Source organism: Malaclemys terrapin, chromosome 3 (assembly GCF_027887155.1).
Source record: "Malaclemys terrapin pileata isolate rMalTer1 chromosome 3, rMalTer1.hap1, whole genome shotgun sequence".
Taxonomy (NCBI): Eukaryota; Metazoa; Chordata; order Testudines; family Emydidae; genus Malaclemys; species Malaclemys terrapin.
The window spans coordinates 113,860,165-113,880,027 of record NC_071507.1 but is presented as its reverse complement, the minus strand read 5'-3'; the positions used below and the strand labels follow the sequence as shown (position 1 = coordinate 113,880,027).

The 19,863-nt window shown below is 44.1% G+C and overlaps 1 protein-coding gene across 8 annotated transcripts in view; it reads left to right on the top strand.

Annotated features, from left to right (window-relative positions):
• The window catches only part of NCOA7 (nuclear receptor coactivator 7), a 130,004-nt gene that overhangs the window by 71,636 nt on the left and 38,505 nt on the right, over positions 1-19,863 (top strand). For 6 of the 8 annotated variants that reach the window (XM_054022167.1, XM_054022166.1, XM_054022170.1 and 3 more), the window contains 3 exons: positions 16,194-16,273; positions 17,224-17,331; positions 19,400-19,513. In XM_054022167.1, coding sequence (XP_053878142.1) covers positions 16,194-16,273; positions 17,224-17,331; positions 19,400-19,513 — 302 coding nt within the window. Of the gene's footprint in view, positions 1-14,468; positions 14,786-16,193; positions 16,274-17,223; positions 17,332-19,399; positions 19,514-19,863 lie in introns of those variants that run through there. The other 2 variants (XM_054022169.1, XM_054022163.1) reach the window with 1 other exon arrangement.

Sequence of the window (19,863 nt, the reverse complement as noted above, 5' to 3'; positions counted from 1 at the left end):
GGAGCCAGGGGCCCTCTAGAGCTCCCAGCCACCGTGGGCGGTGGGGCCATAGCGCCTGGCAGCGGGGGCCTCCCGTGCAGCTCCCGGCCACTCTGGGCGACGGGACCCTCCACAGCTCCAAGCTGCCGCGGGCAGCGGGGCCACAGCCTCTGGCCAGCGTGGGGGGCAGGGATACCCTGAATCTCCTGGCCACCACGGGTGGCAGAGGTACCCCAGAGCTCTGAGCCGCCAAAGGCAGTGGGGCCCCTGGAGTTCTGAGCCGCCGTGGGACCTTCAAAGGTCCTGGCTGCTGCGGGTGCTGGGGATACCCCAGAGCTCTGAGCCCCCACAGGTGGTTGGGACCCCCAGAACTCAGAGTGGCCCCTGCAGCTGCCCAACCTCTGAAGGTGGTGTGGTGACCCCGCAGCTGAGCTCCCCATTTTGTCAGGGATATTTTTAGTAGAAGTCAGGGACAGGTCACAGGCTTCCCTGATTTTTTCTTTATTGCCTGGGTCCTGTCCATGACTTTTACTAAAAATATCCGTGACAAAAATATCCTTAGCCTTAATGATGATAGATGAAGGCTGGACCAACAGGAAATTTGTGTTTAATCACAGAGGGAAAAGAAGCCTGCCCTACTTTTCACATGTATCTCACCCAGCTAGAGACATCAGCATGGCCATACTGAGTCAGACCTTCTGACAGTGACTGGTGCCAGATGCTTCAGAGGGAATGAACAGAACAGGGCAGTATCAAGTGATCCATCCCCTGTTGTCTAGTCCCAGCTTCTGGCAATTTGAGGTTTAGGGACACCCAGAGCATGGGGTTGTGTTCCTGACCATTTTAGCTAATAGCCACTGAGGGACCTATCATCTATGAATTTATCTAATTCTTTTTTTAACCCAGTTGTACTTTGGCCTTCACAACAACGAGTTTGATAGGAAACTGACCATTTATTCCTATCCTTTGTCTCCTGACTTTCAACCAGATACTGATCCATGAGAGGACCTTCCTTCTTGTGTGACCGTGCAAAGCTACGGTTAAGAAATTAAGCCCCCAAAGGCAGGAAGTTGAGAAATGACTGTTTTGTACAACATTACAAACTCATCCTAGTTGTACAAATGTGGTATTCTTTTTTTGGTGGTGTTTGATTATATAACTTCATATGTTACTGTTCACATTGTTACATGTACACTATAAAATACACTCAGAGGCAACACAGTAAGCTACCTCAGCCGTAGGAACCTTTAACTTTGGAATTTCCTGACTGTTCCATCTGAAATTTCTCTATCTGAGCCTTTCGGCCTGACACACCAGCAGGAGTAAGCAAGACCAATCTATTCAGCTGCGTTTTCACTTGAAGTTTGTAGCTGAAGTGGGAGCTAGATAGCACTGTCTGGGTGTATGGTGACTGCAGTTTTTTTATATTGATCCAAAGTGAACTTGGCAAGCGTATGAAACAGTAATATTGAATGAGAAAAACCCAGGGCACAAGAAAGCTATGCTACACATCTCCCCAAGGACTGAGTTCAAAGTAATTTGAAGCTGAGAGGCTGTGGATACCTACATAATTGCACTATGATACTTTTCTGCATTAGTAAGACGCCCATGAGTGGCTCTCCTCCCCTATATCATTACATCTTTACTAGCTCTGTGGTGTAATGGATAGGAAAATGAATGAAATTGTACTTTCCCAATGCAGTCAATTGTCTATGGCTTTTAAACTGCATTAAAGCCTCCAACCTCAAACCAAGCAGTTCTTGATGCCTGTTTTCTTTCCTGTTCTGTGAGGTATTTGCATGTAGGGGACAGTTGGGTTTGGTTCATCCGGTAAATGTTTTCCTCCACTTCAACAGGCTTTTACTTAAGATGCTTTTTTCATGTGTCCCTTTGAACTCAGAGTTTTAGATTAACTTTTACAATTGCTTTAAAAATGCTTTAAATATCTTTAATTTAGAATTGCCTGTTTGTTTCCCCTTCCATACGCCAAGGTTTTTCTGGTACATATTGTTCTGTAACTATTATTTTCTAATATTAATCTTTAGTTCATGTATTTTTTCCCCCTTTGCCTCCCCACCTCAAGGTTCCTGTAATCTGGGAGTAATGCTGTCTCTGAAAAACACACAGTATGAAACTGAGTTCCAGTGTGTGGTCTCATGAAAAGTTCCCTCTCTGTGATGTGAATGCTAGTGAGCAAATTCTCTAAATTGCCCACTTAGCAAAGTGAGACCTTTGAATCTTAAACAGTATTAGACAAAGCCATCTTGAGTTCCAATCTCGGCTCTCATTTCTATGTTTTTGGGCAAGTCACTTAACCCTGCTTAAATTTAAGCATCTGAGCTGTCCTATTGATCTTGATGGCACTATTCAGGCACTTAAAATTAAGCACATGCACAAGTGCAGGATTGGGACCTTCTGTACGCTTAGGTTTTGACAAACATTTCCCAATATTGTTCACACCAGTGAATCTTTAGTATTCCTACCATTCCATCCAATGGTAGAGTAGACAAAGGATTACAATTTTCAAAAGCACCTAAGTGGTTTTGTCTTAGGCTCCTAAGTCCCATTTTCAAAAGAAACTTGGGCACCTAGGAACCAAAATTTTATTGACATTCAAGTGATTTAAGAGCCTAGGTGCTTTTAAAATTTTTATCCAATATGCAGCAGCAACTGGCATTCTCAATGCCATTTCAGTTACACCTGCTCTGAGCAGGTTCGATAAAGTGGGCTTAAACATCTATAGCTGCAAAAGCCTTGTTTAGGCTAGTGCTCATGCTTTCACCTGTACTAATTGTAACAACGGTGGGAAATATTTGCCAGAAGGAGGCTGGTGTGGACAAGACTTTAACTTCCTGCTTTAGCTTCCTCATCAGTAAAATGGGGTTCATACTTAGGCCATGTCTACACCACAAACGTATATCTACACAAGTTACGTTGGCATACAGCCGCCATAGTTGGTACATCATTTCTGCATGTGCATACTTGGCTCCTTGCACTGGCAGTGCATTTCCTCACCAGAAGTGCTTGTATCAATGGAGAGTGCGGTACACCATGGGTAGAAATTCCATGTGCAACTCCGTACCATCCAGTGCACTGTCTTTTATGTAATGGGGCCAAAACGAGTCATGCCAGGGTGACTAGGAGCCCGGGGTCAACTTCCCTGTTTGCAACTGTCTCCATCCCATAAGGGTACCTGTATCCTATAATTTTCACACTTTTTTTTTCAAAATCCTACAAACCTACTCTGTCCTCCTCACTGTCCACCATCTCTGACAGACGCATGGAGCCTGCACAGCTCTGCACTATTGTTATGAGCGTTGCAAGCACAGGGCGCACAATCCTGAAATATTTGAAGAGCTGCAAGAACCAATTGAGTGCTGTTGGACAGAGCGAGAACCAATTCAGGGCTGTTGGTGGTGTTCACAGAGCAGCTGCAGGTGGTGGAGCACCGCTCCTGGGTGAGAAACAAGCACTGACTGGTGGGATCGCACTATAATGCAGGTTTGGGATGACTAGAAGTGGCTGCAGAACTTTCAGATGTGCAAGGCCATATTCCTAGATCTGTATGCCGAGTAGGATGACCAGATAGCAAGTGTGAAAAATCAGGACAGAAGGTGAGGAGTAATAGGTATGTATATAAGAAAAAGCCCCCAAACTTGGGACTGTCCCTGTAAAATTAGGACATCTGGACACCCTAATGCCTAGCTTGCCCCAGTCCCCCAGTGCAGGAACACCAAAATGAGAGCTGCTCTGACAGTGGAGAAGCAAATGTCTATCGCACTGTAGACACTTGCAATGCCAGATTGCTACTGGTCAATCAAGAATCAGTTTGGAGTCAGGAAATCCACCGTGGGAGCTGTTGTGATGCAAGTGTGTAGGGCCATTAATCACATCCTGGCTACTTTTCTATGGTTATGCAAGCATTGGTGGATCACTGGGATGCTTCACCGATATCAGTGTGGGCTGCTCAGGAAAGGTGCATGACACTTGCATCTTTAAGAACGCAGGACTGTTCAGAAAACTACAAGCAGAGACTTTCTTTCCCAATCGGCAGATTACCATTGGGAATGTTGAAATGCCAATAGTGATCCTGAGGGACCCAATCTACCCTTTACTCATGATGCCATATACCAGCCACCTTGACAGCACCAAAGAACAATTCAGCTATTGGCTCAGCAGGTGCAGAATGACCGTTGAATGTGTTCTTGATTGATTGAAGGGTTGCTGGAGTTGGTTACTCACAACATTGGAGCTAATTGGGAATAATATCCCAATGGTTATCGCTGCCTGCTGTGTCTGGCATAATGTATGTAAAGCAAAGGGGGAAATGTTTCCACCAGGGTGGAGGGCGGAGGTGGAGCGGCTGAATTTGAACAAGGGCTAGGAGACGAGCTCAAAGGCTTAGGAAGGCTTTGAAAGACCATTTTAATAGCAAGCCAGAGTAGTGTGTGTTGTAGTGTGCTCTACTTGGCCTTGCACTTTTGTAGCCTGGTAGGAATTGTGTGGTGATTGCTGTCCATGTAGGAATGTAACATTGTCAATGCACCTCTTAATTTTGTTTGTGAATGATCCTACTCTGAAACCTATTAGTTGTGTGACATTGTGCAGTAAGAGGTAATTAGTTATTTTCAGAACTGCTGAGCGCTCGGCGGCATATGTTGTGTACTAATAAAGATGAATTGTGCTCCAAATAGAATTTTATTCTGTAACAAAATCAGTTCAAAAAAACCCTATGATTTTAAAACAAATACCCTAATAAATTAAGAGAACAGAACTTACGAAGGGGAAAGAACATTATGTCCATTTTAGCTACACATACACCAATCATGGCTTTCATAGGTTAGTGTATGTGAAGATGTGATTGGAGTGGAGTGGTAGGGGTAGTGCAGTGACCCCGATGCCATGTGGAATGGAAACAGAGATCCCAATATTGAGTTCTCAGTGGGCTGCAGAGGGAGGCAAGCACTGGATTGTTGAATCTGCAGGTCCACCAGAGTCTGCAGCATCTGTGTGTATTGCTTGAGAAGCCCCATTGTGTCCTGGTGCATCTCCCTCTCCTTTTCCTGCTGGGACTCCTGTCTCCTCACCACTCTTTCCTTCTTCAGGCTGATCGCAGTGTTCATGCTCATGGTCCGATGCAGCACCGGCTTGCAGGATCTTGCTGAACATGTTATCCCAAGTCCTCTTCTTTTTCCTCATCTGGCTCAGGCATTGTGTGGTGGTGAAGGCTGCAGTGGCAGCAGCTGAAGATAAGACACAGAGGTACCATGGTCAGTGCATTCACTACAGAAAGTGAAACTTAAGATTTTGAAGTCGCTCCCCTCAAATATTAAGCACTACAGTCTCACTTTTGCTTGGGAATGCTTGTGCACGGTGGCAGTCATGGCATTAGCCATGGTGAGTATGACCCACCAAGGGTAGGGGAAATGAGGAGGGAATTGCTTGGTTGTATGAGTCTAATTATCAGGGGCGGCTCTATGTATTTTGCTGCCCCAAGCACGGCGGTGAGGCGGCCTTCAGCGGCATACCTGCGGGAGGTCCACCGGTCCCGCGCCTTCAGCATACCCGCCGCCAAAGCCGCGGGACCAGCGGACCTCCCGCAGGCATACTGCCGAAGGCAGCCTCACTACCAGCCTCACGGCGACCAGCAGGCCACCCCCCACAGTTTGCCGCCCTAGGCACATGCTTGGTGCGCTGGTGCCTGGAGCTGCCCCTGCTAATAATTGAGGGCAATGGCACTGAATACTGGCCCCATTTTCCACGTGTGGTGGTGATTTTAGCTGATCTCTCACTCCTGAGGGTCACAAAGGCAGAGAGAGCACAGGAGCCACTGGCATCCCAAAATGGCCGAGCCCATATGCTGCTAGCTTGTGTACTGCAATGATGCCTGCTGCCGGTATCACTGAGTGGCACAGAAAAGTGTCCTGCCACAGAGGAAGAAAGAAGGCAGACCTCTGTAGACACCTTCGGCAGAGGACTGCAGAGTACTTCATGAAAGTTTCATCGAGATCTCTCAGGAGATTCAAGGGACATCCCTATGTACATAAACAAACTGCTCAGCTTGCCCCCGCCCCTCCCCCTTCAACTCTAGAGGAGAATGAAAAGTAGATAGCAACTCTGCCTTTCTTGATTGTACCACTACCTCTTCTAGCATGAATACAGTCATGAAAAGTCAAAAGATGTGTCCTGCTGCTTTGGAGGTGCCATCCCTGTAACTGAAAATTTACCTACACATTTACCCCAGGTTCCTTCCCCTGCATCAGCCTGGACTGCAGTGGAGTCAAAAAATGGTCCTGGCTTGAGGCACAGCAGGATCCCCTGATCATCTGTCCCCCATACTTCTCCTCTTCCGCCTCCACAGTCTCTTCCTCCTCACTGTTCACAGCAGGGACCTGTGACTCAGGTTTCACAGAAGTATCAAGAGTGCTGTTGGGGTGGGGGTGGAGTGTCTCCACTGAGTATGGTATGCAGCTCTTTGTAAAAGCAACAAGTCTGCAGCTCAGCACAGGATCACTTCTTGTCCTCCCTGGCCTTCTGCAGCTCCCTGTCTTTCACCCAGCACTGCTGCTGGTCCCTGTCTTAGCCCTTCTTCTGCATCCCTTTGTAATCTGCTCATAGATGTCCACATTTCTCTGGTTGGATCAGAGTTGTGCCTGCACAGCCTCTTTTCCCCATTGGCCCAGGAGATCCAATATCTCCAGTCTACTCCAGGCAGGAGTGCGTCTGGAGTGTGTAGCTGGCATGATCAGCTGGGCAGTTGCACTTAACCACGGAGAGCTGCTAGGTGTGCTCACCAAGCCAGGCCATCAAGAAAAGGAATTTCAAAAATATGTGGGGCTTTAAAGGGAGGACAGGGACTTCTGGCCTGCTTGACCACTGGGCAGTGCAGTTCAAAATGGTGACCAGAGTGGGTCAGTGGGGGACGCTGGAGGACAGGTGCTGGAGGACAGTTAGGTTTGACATAACTAATGCAGTGTTTACACTTGCACTGCATGGACTTAAGTACATTGGCCATGGCTCTAGGCCGCTTGGGAAGGTGATGTTAGTATGTTGGAGCAATGGGGTGCTCACAGCGGTGGGAGACACATGCACAAGTAGGTCGACATAAGCTGCCTTGCATCAACATAACGGTGTAGCGTAAACCAGGCCTCCATTATCTCCCTGAGAGAGGTGCAGAAGATTAATTACTTTAATTTTTATAAAGTGCTCTGATAATGAAAAAATACTTTGATTAGATGTAAAAGGCTATTACAATAGGCTTAGATGTTCTGCTAAGGTTTTGCCTGAAAACCAAGTACATTCTCAAATGACCCTGTCCTTTAACTCAGTGGTTCTCAACCGGGGGTCTGCAGCCCCCAAGGAGCCACGAGCCCTTTCGGGGGGCCGCAGGGCCCTATGGCTGCAACCAGGTGCCCCAAGCCCTGGCACTCCCCATGGGGCTGAAGCCAGGAGCCCTGGGAGTGGCACGGGGCTGAAGTCAGCAGCTCTGCCCTGGAAGCGGCGCGGGGCTGAAGCTAGCACCCCCTGAAGCTGGGAGCAGCACAGAGCTGAAGCCGGGAGCCCCAGTCTGCCTCTCCTCCCCCACTGCAGCTGGGAGCCATGTGTGACTGAAGCCCCGAGCCCCGGCGCTCCCCATGGACAGAAGCCCTGAGCCCATGGACAGAGTTGGGGGGGCACAAGGTGTTGGCCCCCCAAACTGCACTGCCTTACCCAGAGTGGGGTAGTCCAGGGGCAGCTCCACCCCCACACACCTCCACCTCTCCCTCAGCCCCCCCTCAGGCCACATTGTAGGTGGGAAGCCAGTGCCAGGCAGTGCGGGGCAGCTGCTCCTCTGGCTGGTGGTTCCATGGGGTGGGCATCTGTGGCATTCCCCCATCTGCTGCTGGTGCCCAGGGTTGCGGCTGCTCCTCAGTGCCCAGCTCTCTTTGATTGCTCACCCAGCCAGTAAGAGCCACCCTGGTGGGGGGACCTGGCTCCGGAGCCAGCAGAGCCCTCTGGGAGCAGCCACCGCAGGGGGAGCCCTCCTGGCACACAGCCCCTAACTATCCTTCTCCCTACAACCTGAGCTACCCCCCTACCCGCACACAGCCCCTAGCTATCCCTTGCCTGCCCCCTGAGCTACTCCCCTGTCTGTGCATTCCCTAGCTACGCCCCTGCCCGCACACAGCCCATAGCTACCCTGCCTGCACAAAGCCTCTAGCTACCCCCTGCCTGCACACTGAGCTACCTGTGCCCGTACACAGCCCCTAGCTACCCCCTGCCTGCACCCTGACCTACCCCTGTGCCCGCACACAGCCCCAGCTACCCCCTGCAAGAGAGAGCAGAAAGAACAAGGTGACAGAGAAGAAACATACAGGAATCAAGACGGGGACTGGGTGGGGGGAGAGAAGTGGCGGCAGAAGACACTTAAATTACAGGGATCTAGAAAAAAAAAAATAAAGGAGCTGAAAGAATTCATAAACAAACCCTCCCACTTCCATTTGAAACAGCCAACAGTAGGTATGGCGATACCCCCCCAGACATACAATGAAATCATCCCCTCCACATGCCAGTATCGCTGCAACCTGCTATAATGACATCCTAGAATCTAGAGATAGAAGAGACATGTCAGTTTATCCATCTTCCCCCTTTCCCATGTCTCCAACATGCTTACCTTGGCCAAAGCAGGATTGCTCTCTACTTTCTATATATTCATTCTTAAATTCTGTGTTTCTCTTTTAGGATGACTCACAGGATGGGTATTGTACCACATCCTATTGGAGACTGTGCAGTTTCACAGTCTAAACAGGAGCTCACTGATAAGGAATGTTTCCTGAGATTCAGCAATTAACTCTGTTTCATCCCATTACCTCTAGTGTTATGGTTGGATCACTTCATCTCGCCCCTGTGTGTTCACGCTCTTCAAATACTTGTGAACTGCAATCATGCATCCACTCCTTATTCGTAGTTTAGCTAAGCTATCATTATTTAATGCCTTTAATTTTCCTTGATTAAATCAATCCTTGAAGGCTTCAAGCACCAAGTACCACTGCTACTGCTCAGAGAGTTGAATGGGTGATAGCAATGGTGGGAGATTTTCTGCAGAAAAGCCGAGTACAGACAAAGCTATATAGAACCTGGTCCAGCTCTCATTGGGAGACCCACAGAAAGTACTGTTTATAGTACATTACAGCACCCAGATATGATACTTCTGCGTATACAGCCCAGCATTTTATTGGCTTTTTCCTTGGACTCTTTTTCTCCATTTACACAGCTAATTAGTCGGTTGCAGGAGTAATATTCTACTATAATTCCTCAAGGCTACTAGGATGATAGTTGCTCTTTCAGCATCATTGTCTTTTAGCACTCATTCTCGCTTACCAAAATACCATCAAAAAGTGACCTTGCACATTTTTAAGGATCTCACAGCACTGAAAAGAAAAATCAGAATAATCTTCCAGGGAACTCAGGAATTATGCATAAATTCAGAGAGAGGCATAAAGGAGTCAGTAGTTCTTTGCTAAAATTTTTTTGTAGCTGATCTCTTTTACTGCTTTTTTCTCTGAACATTCATTCTCATTGTTCTTTATTAATAATCATTTTCTATATACTTTTATTTTGCTTCTTGTTATTTTGCTACTGTCCATGTGTTGGATTTGTGGATGGCTCCCTCTCTGCCCCCATTTTTCCCCTTCCTGCAAATGCTATTCAGCACATACCACAAATTAGCAAATGGTATTAACATCTTAGAATTCTCAAATGCTCAAGCCACCAGCTTTTGGGAAAATGGGCACTACAGAAAAACCTGAGAACATGAATATATCATCTCAGCATTAAGCAGTTGTCCAAGTTCAAAGGACAGATGCTGGCTGCCTTTTTTCTTTGAGCCTGAAATACTATTTGACTCAAAAGAGCGATTGCCCATTCTGCCATGGGATGAAGAAGTTGCCTAGAAACTGCCTGGCTGGACTCCACCACCTGATATTTACTAGGTGCCTGGGACCTCTGCTGGAGCAAACGGGACAAGTATTAGTGTCCCTAATTCAGGCACAGAGAAGAAAACGTTGGTTCCTTCAGGAAGAAATGAGGGTGGTGGTGGTGGGAATGATAAACATATATATAAAAATATTTTTGTGCAGAGTTCACTTTGTGACCTCTGAAGTTAAACGTGTGATAAGTGTGGTTACAAGTACAGTAAAGTGACACTGTTAGATCCCCCTGGGATTTAGGTTAGTTGGATTTCTTTCATCTGAAAACCTGAGTTTGTTTTAAAGGTTAATTTTTTTAAAAACCGTGCACGCAAGATACAGCAATAGCTCATGCCTATACGCCAATATTTTCTACCCGTGGAAGCGCAATAATTAAATGGCAAAAACCTGTCAAAAAGTGGGTGGGGGGTTATTCTAAGGATTTTATCTAGACGTAGTTACTGTATTTGCAGGGTAAAAATAAATAGCCCCAAACAAAGAAAACATGACTAAAGATTTCACATTTTGTTTTTGAAATATGTTTAGCAGCACAAAGATATGGGCCCTTTTTTGTGGCTTTCAGAGCCAGAGTTGAGATGATAGATGAAGATGCGGCAGGGCACCCTGCCAGCATTAGTTGGGGGCATTCTACCTGCAGAAAGCTGAGGCATGGATCATGCCTTTGGTAAGAAGCAGTTTTCACACCTTTTTTTAAAGAGGTGCAGTATGGGCTCCCATCAGCACCAACCTCCAGCAGATGTACAAGGGGCGATATGAGCATGGCCCCACCACACTCAGCCATGCCTTTTTTAGGGTTTGCAGTGCCTCTGGCTGTGCTAGCCCAGCCCCTTCCCAGGTAGGCAAGGGAGAAGATGTATGAAGCCCCCTTCCCTATCATCTCCACTAGGATAACCACAACAAGGAAGAATTCCGCACCCATTCCATCACACCTGATATAGTACTTGCAGCCCTGTTGATGCCTGGTGGAAAACTTTGAAAATCTGTTTAGAGACTGTTTTGCCTATATAGCTTCACTCTTCTTTCTATTCTTTGCTCTCTCTCTACCCGCCCCCAATTTTTTTATTAAGGATAGTAGCATGAAAATTGAATCTTTCTTTAAGAGTTCATCTGCTCCTGTTATTTAATTCCATACCTGATGTCTTAATACTTTTTCTGACATCAAAACTGATTATGAAATCACAGTTGAGGGATTGTCATTTTAGGTAGGGAATAAGTAGCAGAAGCAAATGAACTCTTCAGAAATAAGGATCCTGGTTTTCCTCTAGCAGTTTTTTAAAAATTTCCATATTACATACGATGGACAGGCAACCAGTGAAGACTAATAAATATGTCTATTACTTTGTGTAACTATGACTAATAGTATTTTCTGTGTTTTAGATTTACTATCTATTAGTTAATAGGGCAGACCATGACCTGAATGGTGTCCCTCAAGTCCATGCCTGGATGGGAATGGCTGTGTTTATCTCTTTCCCCCACTACTCAGAAAACCCGGTCATAGCTCTCTTTTTCATGGCATCCCTCTCCTCTGGATCCCAAGAAGATCGTTCTGTAGATTCCACAAAGTGTCCCAAGAAAAGTTAACAGTGCCTGGGGCTGACAAACAATCAGTCCTTACTGGCAATCTAAGGAGGTGGCTGTTACTCAAATCAGGGCTTGGAGGGGGTTGGATATTTTAATGTTCAAGCCAAACTATTGTTTAATGTCTAAGCTGATTTCCAAACTTTTATCTGGTGGTTAACCCTTTCTCTCCTGCTTCCAATCGCCCAGCCAGGATTACGACTTTTAGCAGAACACTGTGGTAGCAGAAGTTTGACAAATTTTACTTAATTTTCAGTTGACAGTCTTAAATTTCCTAGGATGCTTACATGGAATACGGAATACACATTACTAAATATCTTTTAAGAGATAGCATTTAATGTTGTTTTGAACCGGGGGAGGAGGGAATCTTTCTTTCTGATACCTTCCCTGTGAGGGTTTTACAGGCACTCAGACACACATCCATACCTTCACATCGTAAACTAACAAAAAGGAAAGGTTGGGATGTCTCCCAGATAATGAAAACAAAAGGAAAAAGTCGGAAAAAAAAAAAAAGGGTCAGGAGCTATAGCTGCAGTCAAGAAAGTAGATGATGTTATAGCTGGCACAGTACTTCACAGTAGAGGGCTTTTCAGTTGCTGGGAGACTGGTCAAAGGCTGGTGTAGCCGGTTTATTGATGTCATGACTTCCTTCCCTGGAGGTAATTAGTCCTGGGGTTCTGAAACATCAGTCTTCTTTTGTCTCCAAAAAGTGATGGTCTCAGCTTTCTCCTGGATTTTGATGGGTGGTAACTACACTTTGCAGCACCTTCCCCTGAGGGTCTTCAGGCACATCAGTTGTGAAAACTACCTTCAATTCTGATAATATGGCCCAATAAGATTTGTTTTATGTCATCCTGGGCTCATGTCATTTTCTGGGAAGTCCTGCTGAAACCAGCAGCTTTTTAAAAAATATTCAGTGTTTTATGCCATATGCCCTGAAAATATCAAAATGAAAAAGACAAACGACCACTTTTGAGGAAGTTAACATGGAATTACCTGGGTAACAAAGACCTAGAACTTCAGAGTTAGGTAGGTAGGCAAGTATTATTAACCTTATTTTTTGCAGAGTTTAAGTAACATGCCCAAAATATGAGAGAGTCAACAGGTATCTGTTATAATACTTAGTCCTGCCATGAGTGCAGGGGACTGATTAGATGACCTCTCAAAGTCCCTTTCGGGCCTAAAATGCTATGATCACCTTACGGAGTGTATCCTCAAATTCTGTAAAAACAGCTGATTACAAAAGTCCTAACAAAAACATACCAGCCACTTAATGTGAATTCACCAGCAACATTAAGAAGAAACTCAGACAGTTTATAACATATGTCCCATCATTTCTTGCAAACAAGGCTATTTGGCAATCTTTATATTTTAAGTACTGGGTCATAAATCATGCAACTTATCTCTTCGGAAATTTCCATCTTATAGAAGAAAGGTGACTATAAAGGTGATCAAATTAAAAACCTATTTAAAATAAAAAAATAATTTTATATGAGGTCTGGATTCTCATGTATGCTATTTCTCTTGCACTTGGAAAGATGAACATATGTGTTGGCAAAGGTGCTAGATGCAAGAAAAATAGTTATTGGTGAAAATTGGGTATAATTAATTTTGACTCTTTTGCCTCAATTAGAATTTATATTTAACCCAAACTGATTTTGTGAACTTTTGCAAAGCTTCCTTACTGTTTGCATTATTTAGGCTTTTTAAATTTAAAAAAAGGAATCTAGCTCGCTTTTCTGTATTGCATCAGACAGCTGTTTGGAACCCTACTAAGTAAATACATTAGCAGTCACACAACCAAAGCTACCATGCATTTTTGGTACTTGGAGGGGAGAAGGATACATTTTATGGTGTTTTTAAAGTGTTTCCCTGTAGCTTGCAGGCATTTAACTCTTATGACTCTTTTAATTTGTTTAACTAGCCTGCTCATTTTTGTAGTTTCCCTTTTTGAAGTTAAATGCTATTGTGCTAGGTTTCTTTGGTCTCTCCCCCCCCCCCCCCCAGGATGTTAAATTTCAATCTCTCTAAAATAGCAATATAAAGTGCCAGAAGCCCAGTATTTGGTTACCTATTCTCCAAATCACAAAGCAGGATGGAACAAGTAAATCTGCCACTGATTACCTTAAAGAAAAAGATATTGTTAAACAGGCTTAAACTTTTAATGTTCAGGCCTCTCCGTGGAGTTAGATCACAAAGCAGGAACTGGAATCTATTTTAGTGGGTTAGTAAAAACAGCTGCTAGTGTTGTTAAAAGTCAGACTACCTGCACAGGTAGCTCCTGAGTGGGGAGGGAGACAACGTGCTCCTTGTCCCACTACTGACCCTGCGCCTTCCTGTGCTTTATCGCAGGGCTTGGGTCTGTACGTGCTGCATGTGCAGGACCAGGGAGGGCCCTTATACCTTTGTTCCAGACAGCCTGCAATCCTGGGGCTGGGGGCGGTGCGTGCCGGGCAGCACTCGCTCTGCTCCTGCTCTAGTCTGGTTGAAACTGGCCTGCGCAGAGCAAGCCCCCTCCCCAGTGAGCACTGGGAGAGCTCAGTTGCCCTGCTCTCTGCCAGCGCTGCTCCAGCTGATCGGAGAAGGGACGAGGGTGGGCAGCAGCTTCTTTTCATGGCATTAGTTCATCGAGCAACAAGCAGCCCGTACTGTTGGAGAGAGGCCTCAGTCTGTACGGGAAAGGCTTCATTGCAAGGGAGAGACCCCTACAGCTCAGAGCAGCAAGAGGCTCTGCTGGATCTGCCTGGAGCCAAGGGAGCTGTCTTGGGAGGAGGAGGCGGGGAAAGGGGAGAGACGTGGCCTTTCTAGAAGATTGCCGGACAAGCAACAGAACAGCAGGATCCCTGTGCTTTCCAGAAGTCACCGTTCCTTTGCGGGGTATCAGCCACCACGTTCCTTATCAGACATATTGCGTGTGATTAGGTAATTTGTCCTCATTCCACGCCCGGAGATGTTTGCAGTGGAGTGTTGTAGTCTCCACGATCCAGGTGAATGTTGTAACATCTGCCCTTCTCCCGCTGCTGCTGCTACAGACAAAAGAGCTGCATGCAAATTTCCCCAAGAATGCAGCAGTGTTGAAAGCGATGAGACTTTGTCTTCTGGGTACAATTCGGCAAATGGAGACAGCTGTGAGTCCTTACCTGAAGTTGTGGCCTGTGATCCCAGCAGTTTGAAGAACCTGCTAGAGGTTATGCACAGTCTTTCCGTTCACAAGCATTTCTCCTGGTGTGTTGACTACAGACAGCCTTACCTTTTGCTAGGTATGCAGTCTTTGATTCCTGTTTCCTTCCGCTGGTCACTTTACTTGTTAGAATATGGGGGAGGAGGTTAAGGGGCTGACTCAATTTGAGATCGTACGTGAATGGGTGTCTTTTAGAAGTTGTTCTCTAATAGAAAATAATTGTACCTTTGCCCCTAAACGTGTGGTGTTGGTTTCCGTTAAGCACGGACAGAGACTGTTTTGTAGTAATGGCACAATTTGAAAATTAATACCCAATGATGTGGCGTGCTTCTTCACATCCAAAACTCCCAGTTGCATCAGATCATTAAGGTTTTTTGTTGTTGTTGTTTTTTAGAGGCCGCTTTATTCATGCTGTGTTTACCATGTTTTGGTTTTAGCACTTGTTCATGAGTATAGATTAGCAAGAAAAGACATGCTGCTGCCAGTACCTTTACAATCAATACAATTATCTACTCATTTAGCTGTATATGTTTAGTAAATGGTGGTTTATCTCTTAAGTAGCTGCAGTGTTTGCATGACTATTTCGAAGTAATTAAGGAGTAACTTTATTTTTCCAAATAAATAAACCATGTAGTTAAGAAAAAAATGCTTGTTTTCAAAATCAGATTTCAGTCCTCCAAAGGGATCAACCTAGGCAGAGTCCCATTGATTTCAATAGGACTCCGTGCAGTTTAGCCTCCAGCACCTTTACTCAGTAATCCTTGAAGTCAGTGAGAGCTGTGGGCATGCAACTGACTGACAAGATACCTGTTGTCTCTCTCATATTTTGGGCATGTTACTTAAACTCTCTGCAAAAAATAAGGATAATAATACTTACCGTACCTGAAGTTGAGAATTCTAATGAATTAAGCTCCTATCCTGCAAAGTTTTACACACACACACACACACACACCTGAATAGTTCCATTAACTCATGTAAGTGTCTACAAGGGCCTTAAAATATTTTGAGGATGAAAATAGTATTTAAAATATTAAGTATTATTGGTTAGGTCTCCATTTTAATCTGATTTTTCATAAACCTACTGATGCAGAATTATTGAATGCGACCATGTGCTAGCTCTTTCTATCTAGACATTACCCCAGTTGTGTAGTACAAACCTGTGCTTTACCCCAGAAGTAAATTGTTCTTCTTTAACTAAGGGAAGAATCCACAAAGACTTTTTACAGGGATGCAGTAGAGTGTAAGTTGACCTTAAAAGGCTGTAAAATTCTAATCAGAACCTAGTACAGTACTGATTTAGTCTTGATGGCCATATGGTAACATTTCAGGGTTTGACAACTACAGTATCTCTTTTTTGCAGTGTCACTGTTGTATGTGATCAAACCACAGTTATATCCCACATGTACAATAAATATCCTCACTTGAAAAATGTTGACAGGTGAAAGGTTTGAGACTTGGTTAATTTAAGTGACTTGTTTGTTCCTCAGATGACAATCAAAACAAAACCAATGAAAAGAAAGAGAAGAAAATGGTTACTCAGAAACCCCTTGGAACTATAGAATATACTGTAAGTACTGGGTGCACAGTTAGGTCATTTGTTAATGTTTAAAATGAGGTTGCCGAGGTTAATGAGAATCGAAAGAAACCAAACTAATATAGACACCCTTTAATTCTTTTTAAAAATATCCTTCAGATATTCTATGGGTAGGAAGGGAAATTGGTCTCAACCCCACAACCATCTTCCAACTTAGGCATCACCCACCCTCTCCCAGCTGCCTGTCTTTGTGTAGTTCCACTTCCATAGTGTGGCCATGTAATACCTCTCCTCTTCCTCTGAGAAACAGTTCTGTCCCATTAAGTGTTGCCTAGGCCCTCTAGCAGGAATATGTTTGTACCCTGGTCATGAGATGTCAGTGTTTCCCTTTTGGAATGCCAATGAGATACACTGCCTCTGTATCAGAAGTGATTAGTTGTGTACTGGGAGAAAGCTTACTGAAAGGTGCCAGGGACATATTGTGATGTCCCCTTTCCCTACAGATTCAGGAAGGGAAGGAACTCTTAACCTGACTCTCTCATGTGCTAGTATGCTGTGTTACCACCAGGCCTGCAGAGAATAGGCTTGAATTTTAACTGCTAGAATGGGTGAAAGAGTAATGAATGTCAAATATATATATATATACAATGTGTGCATAATGTGCCCCCCTCCTCCTCTCTCCTAACCAGCTATAACTGGAAGGAGCTAAGTTAAAATGATACATTGTTTAACTAAGTTTGATGAAGCAGTGAGAGAAGGATTGCAACTGTTCTCTTTTCTCTGTTTTATAGAGTGGGAAAAGTGCTGCTAATTTAGTAGATGTTGTCTTATAATTAACTGTGTCATCTCCCAAAAAGTAGATCGATAGAAAATATGTATCCATACCCTGCAACTGGTTTACCCGATAAAGTTTAAATAAACTGTTATACTGATCCTGTACTTGATTATTGCCGTATCTTAAACATCCAGTTTTCTTTCTTCAGGCTGGAAGTCAGGACACCCTAAACAGCATAGCATTGAAATTTAACATCACTCCAAACAGACTTGTGGAACTCAACAGGCTGTTCACACACACAATTGTTCCAGGGCAGGTAATTTTTTAAGTTTTAAATACTCAGAAATTCTGATTCTTTGCTATGTATTTAAAGACTCCCCTCTTTCTCCCCCAACTTAATGAGTCTGTTAAGGCAGACATATATGATAGTGATGGGCAATAGTATAAAACCTCAAAATGGAGTCTAGCTCAGATTGTTGCAAGAATTGGTCTAGGCCCACTTGGGAATCAGGAAGCCAGCTGGCCCAGGAATAAGGCCTTGGCTACACTGGCGCTGTACAGCGCTGCAACTTGCTGTGCTCAGGGGTGTGAAAATGCCCCCACCCCCCACCCCCCCCCCGTGCAGCGCTGTAAAGCTCCAGTGTAATCAGCGCCTGCAGCACTGCACGCTCGCTTGCAGCTCTGCAAGCTATTCCCCTCGGAGAGGTGGAGTACTTACAGCGCTGCGAGAGTAGCTTGCGGCATGCTCCCTCGCTGTGAATCCCCAAGCGTAGCCAAGGCCTAAGAAACCCTGGGCTCCTTGTCCCAGAGGCAGTCTGCATGGCAGGTCTGTCCAAGAACCCTAGATTCTGGGAGCCCTCAGAAGCTGCTGAGTGAAATTGACATCCTTGTCAGCTTCACCACTACTTCTAGTCAGTGAGCAGCTGCTGTCCTGGGAGCATAGTTAGATTTGAAAACACCAGGTACAGTTTTTTTCCAGAATTTCTGATTTGCAAGAAATCTTGAAAATTTGATTTCATTCTGAGTCAGAACAAAACCAGTTCTCGAAATTCTGAAATTTCTCGCTAACCAGAAATCCTGAGTTTTGGCCAGCTCTAGTGATAATATCTAGCTCTTATAAAGTACATTTCATTAGTAGATCTCAAAGCAACTTATAAAGTAAGCAAGTATCATTGTCTCCATTTGATAGATGGGGAAACCAAGGCACAGAGGTAAAGTGACTTGCCTAAGGTCACTCAGCAGCAGAATGAATTCAAGTACAGGGACACCTTAAGTTTTTATTATTTAAAAAAAATGTGTTTGTTTGTTTTTTTAAATGTCTGTACTCGTAAATGATACTGTGGGTTTAAAAAGTTCTGCGGTTTTAATTTTTCTTTTTGACCATTGAAGTGTATTTCTTTCTGCACTTCTTTGGGCTTTGACATTGACAAATGACTATGCAGTTTTATTTTTAGGGTCTTATGCTACTAAACGCTTGAAAGTCTGTAAGAGTAAAAATCCAAATAAAATCTGGTTTAATTTTTTTAATAAAAAAAATTTTGTTGACAGATTTATTTTTTTAAATAAAAAGTTTCCAAGGTACCTGACAGTGTTCCATTACATATTTTCTCTTTAATTCAGAAGAGTTTTTCCCTCTGACATAAATATGGTTTGGAAAAGAGACATCTTACTGCAAAACATAATTTCCTGTAACTTCTAGCGCTAAAATTTACATTTGTTGCTTCCTCCAGTGGCTTCTTTTTTTGGTCCAATTTTTGCCTTTATAACAGGCATCTGCTGCATTAATTTGTATAAACTATACTGTGATGATTTCTGTATTAGTTAATCTTGTAATTAGGTTGTAGTTTACACAGGTAAGGGAGGTTATCATTCTTTCAATACTGGTGTATGTTGCTGCCTTTCTCAAAAAACAAAATATAGACCCTGATCCTGCAGTGAGATTCATATTGAACCCCACTGACTGACAAATAGGATTTTAGAGATAGGAGTTATTCCAGAATGTCAGGTTTCAGAGTAGCAGGTGTTAGTCTGTATCCGCAAAAAGAACAGGAGTACTTGTGGCGCCTTAGAGACTAACAAATTTATTTCAGCATAAGCTTTCATGGGCTACAGCCCACTTCTTCGTGCTGTAGCCCACGAAAGCTTATGCTCAAATAAATTTGGTAGTCTCTAAGGTGCCACAAGTACTCCTGTTCTTTTTATTCCAGAATGTGTTTTGCAGTGAGATGTGTGTGGCCAATACCAGATTGTCTTTGTTGGGACTCCTGCATGGATCTCATTGCAGAATCAGGGCCATAGTGTTTATATTACACATGTCTCTCTTTTTCTTCTATATGTAACTATTTTAAAATAAGTTATTTATATTTAATGTAATCTTTGTGCAGGTTCTCTATGTCCCAGATACTGACCACTATTCCAGTGCTTCTAGGTTAGCGTCTTCCAGTCCTGGTGCTCCTGTTTCTCCTTCATCATCAGATGCCGAATATGATAAACTTCCTGTAAGTAAATCTTGTATTTATAGAACACTGTTTCTTGAAGCTCAGGTTTAAATCCTATTAAATAGTTATTTTTTGATGAGGTTGCAATTGAGGCATTGTAGAAAATGGCATTAAAACCGGCTGATGGGTTTGGGCCAGTTGTCCCTGGGAGTTTAGATGTTTCTGTGCTGATGTTTACACAATTAAACATTTGTTGGTTTGTTTTTGTTTTTTATAATGTTATAAACAAAACGTGGACACATGCTGGGTGGAGTATGAAATATAAATCTGGCCGTATTTTTCCTTTAAACCAAAAAGAAAATTGTTAATGCACGTTGGTCTTTAATTTTTCAAAATCTAAGAAGGAAAAT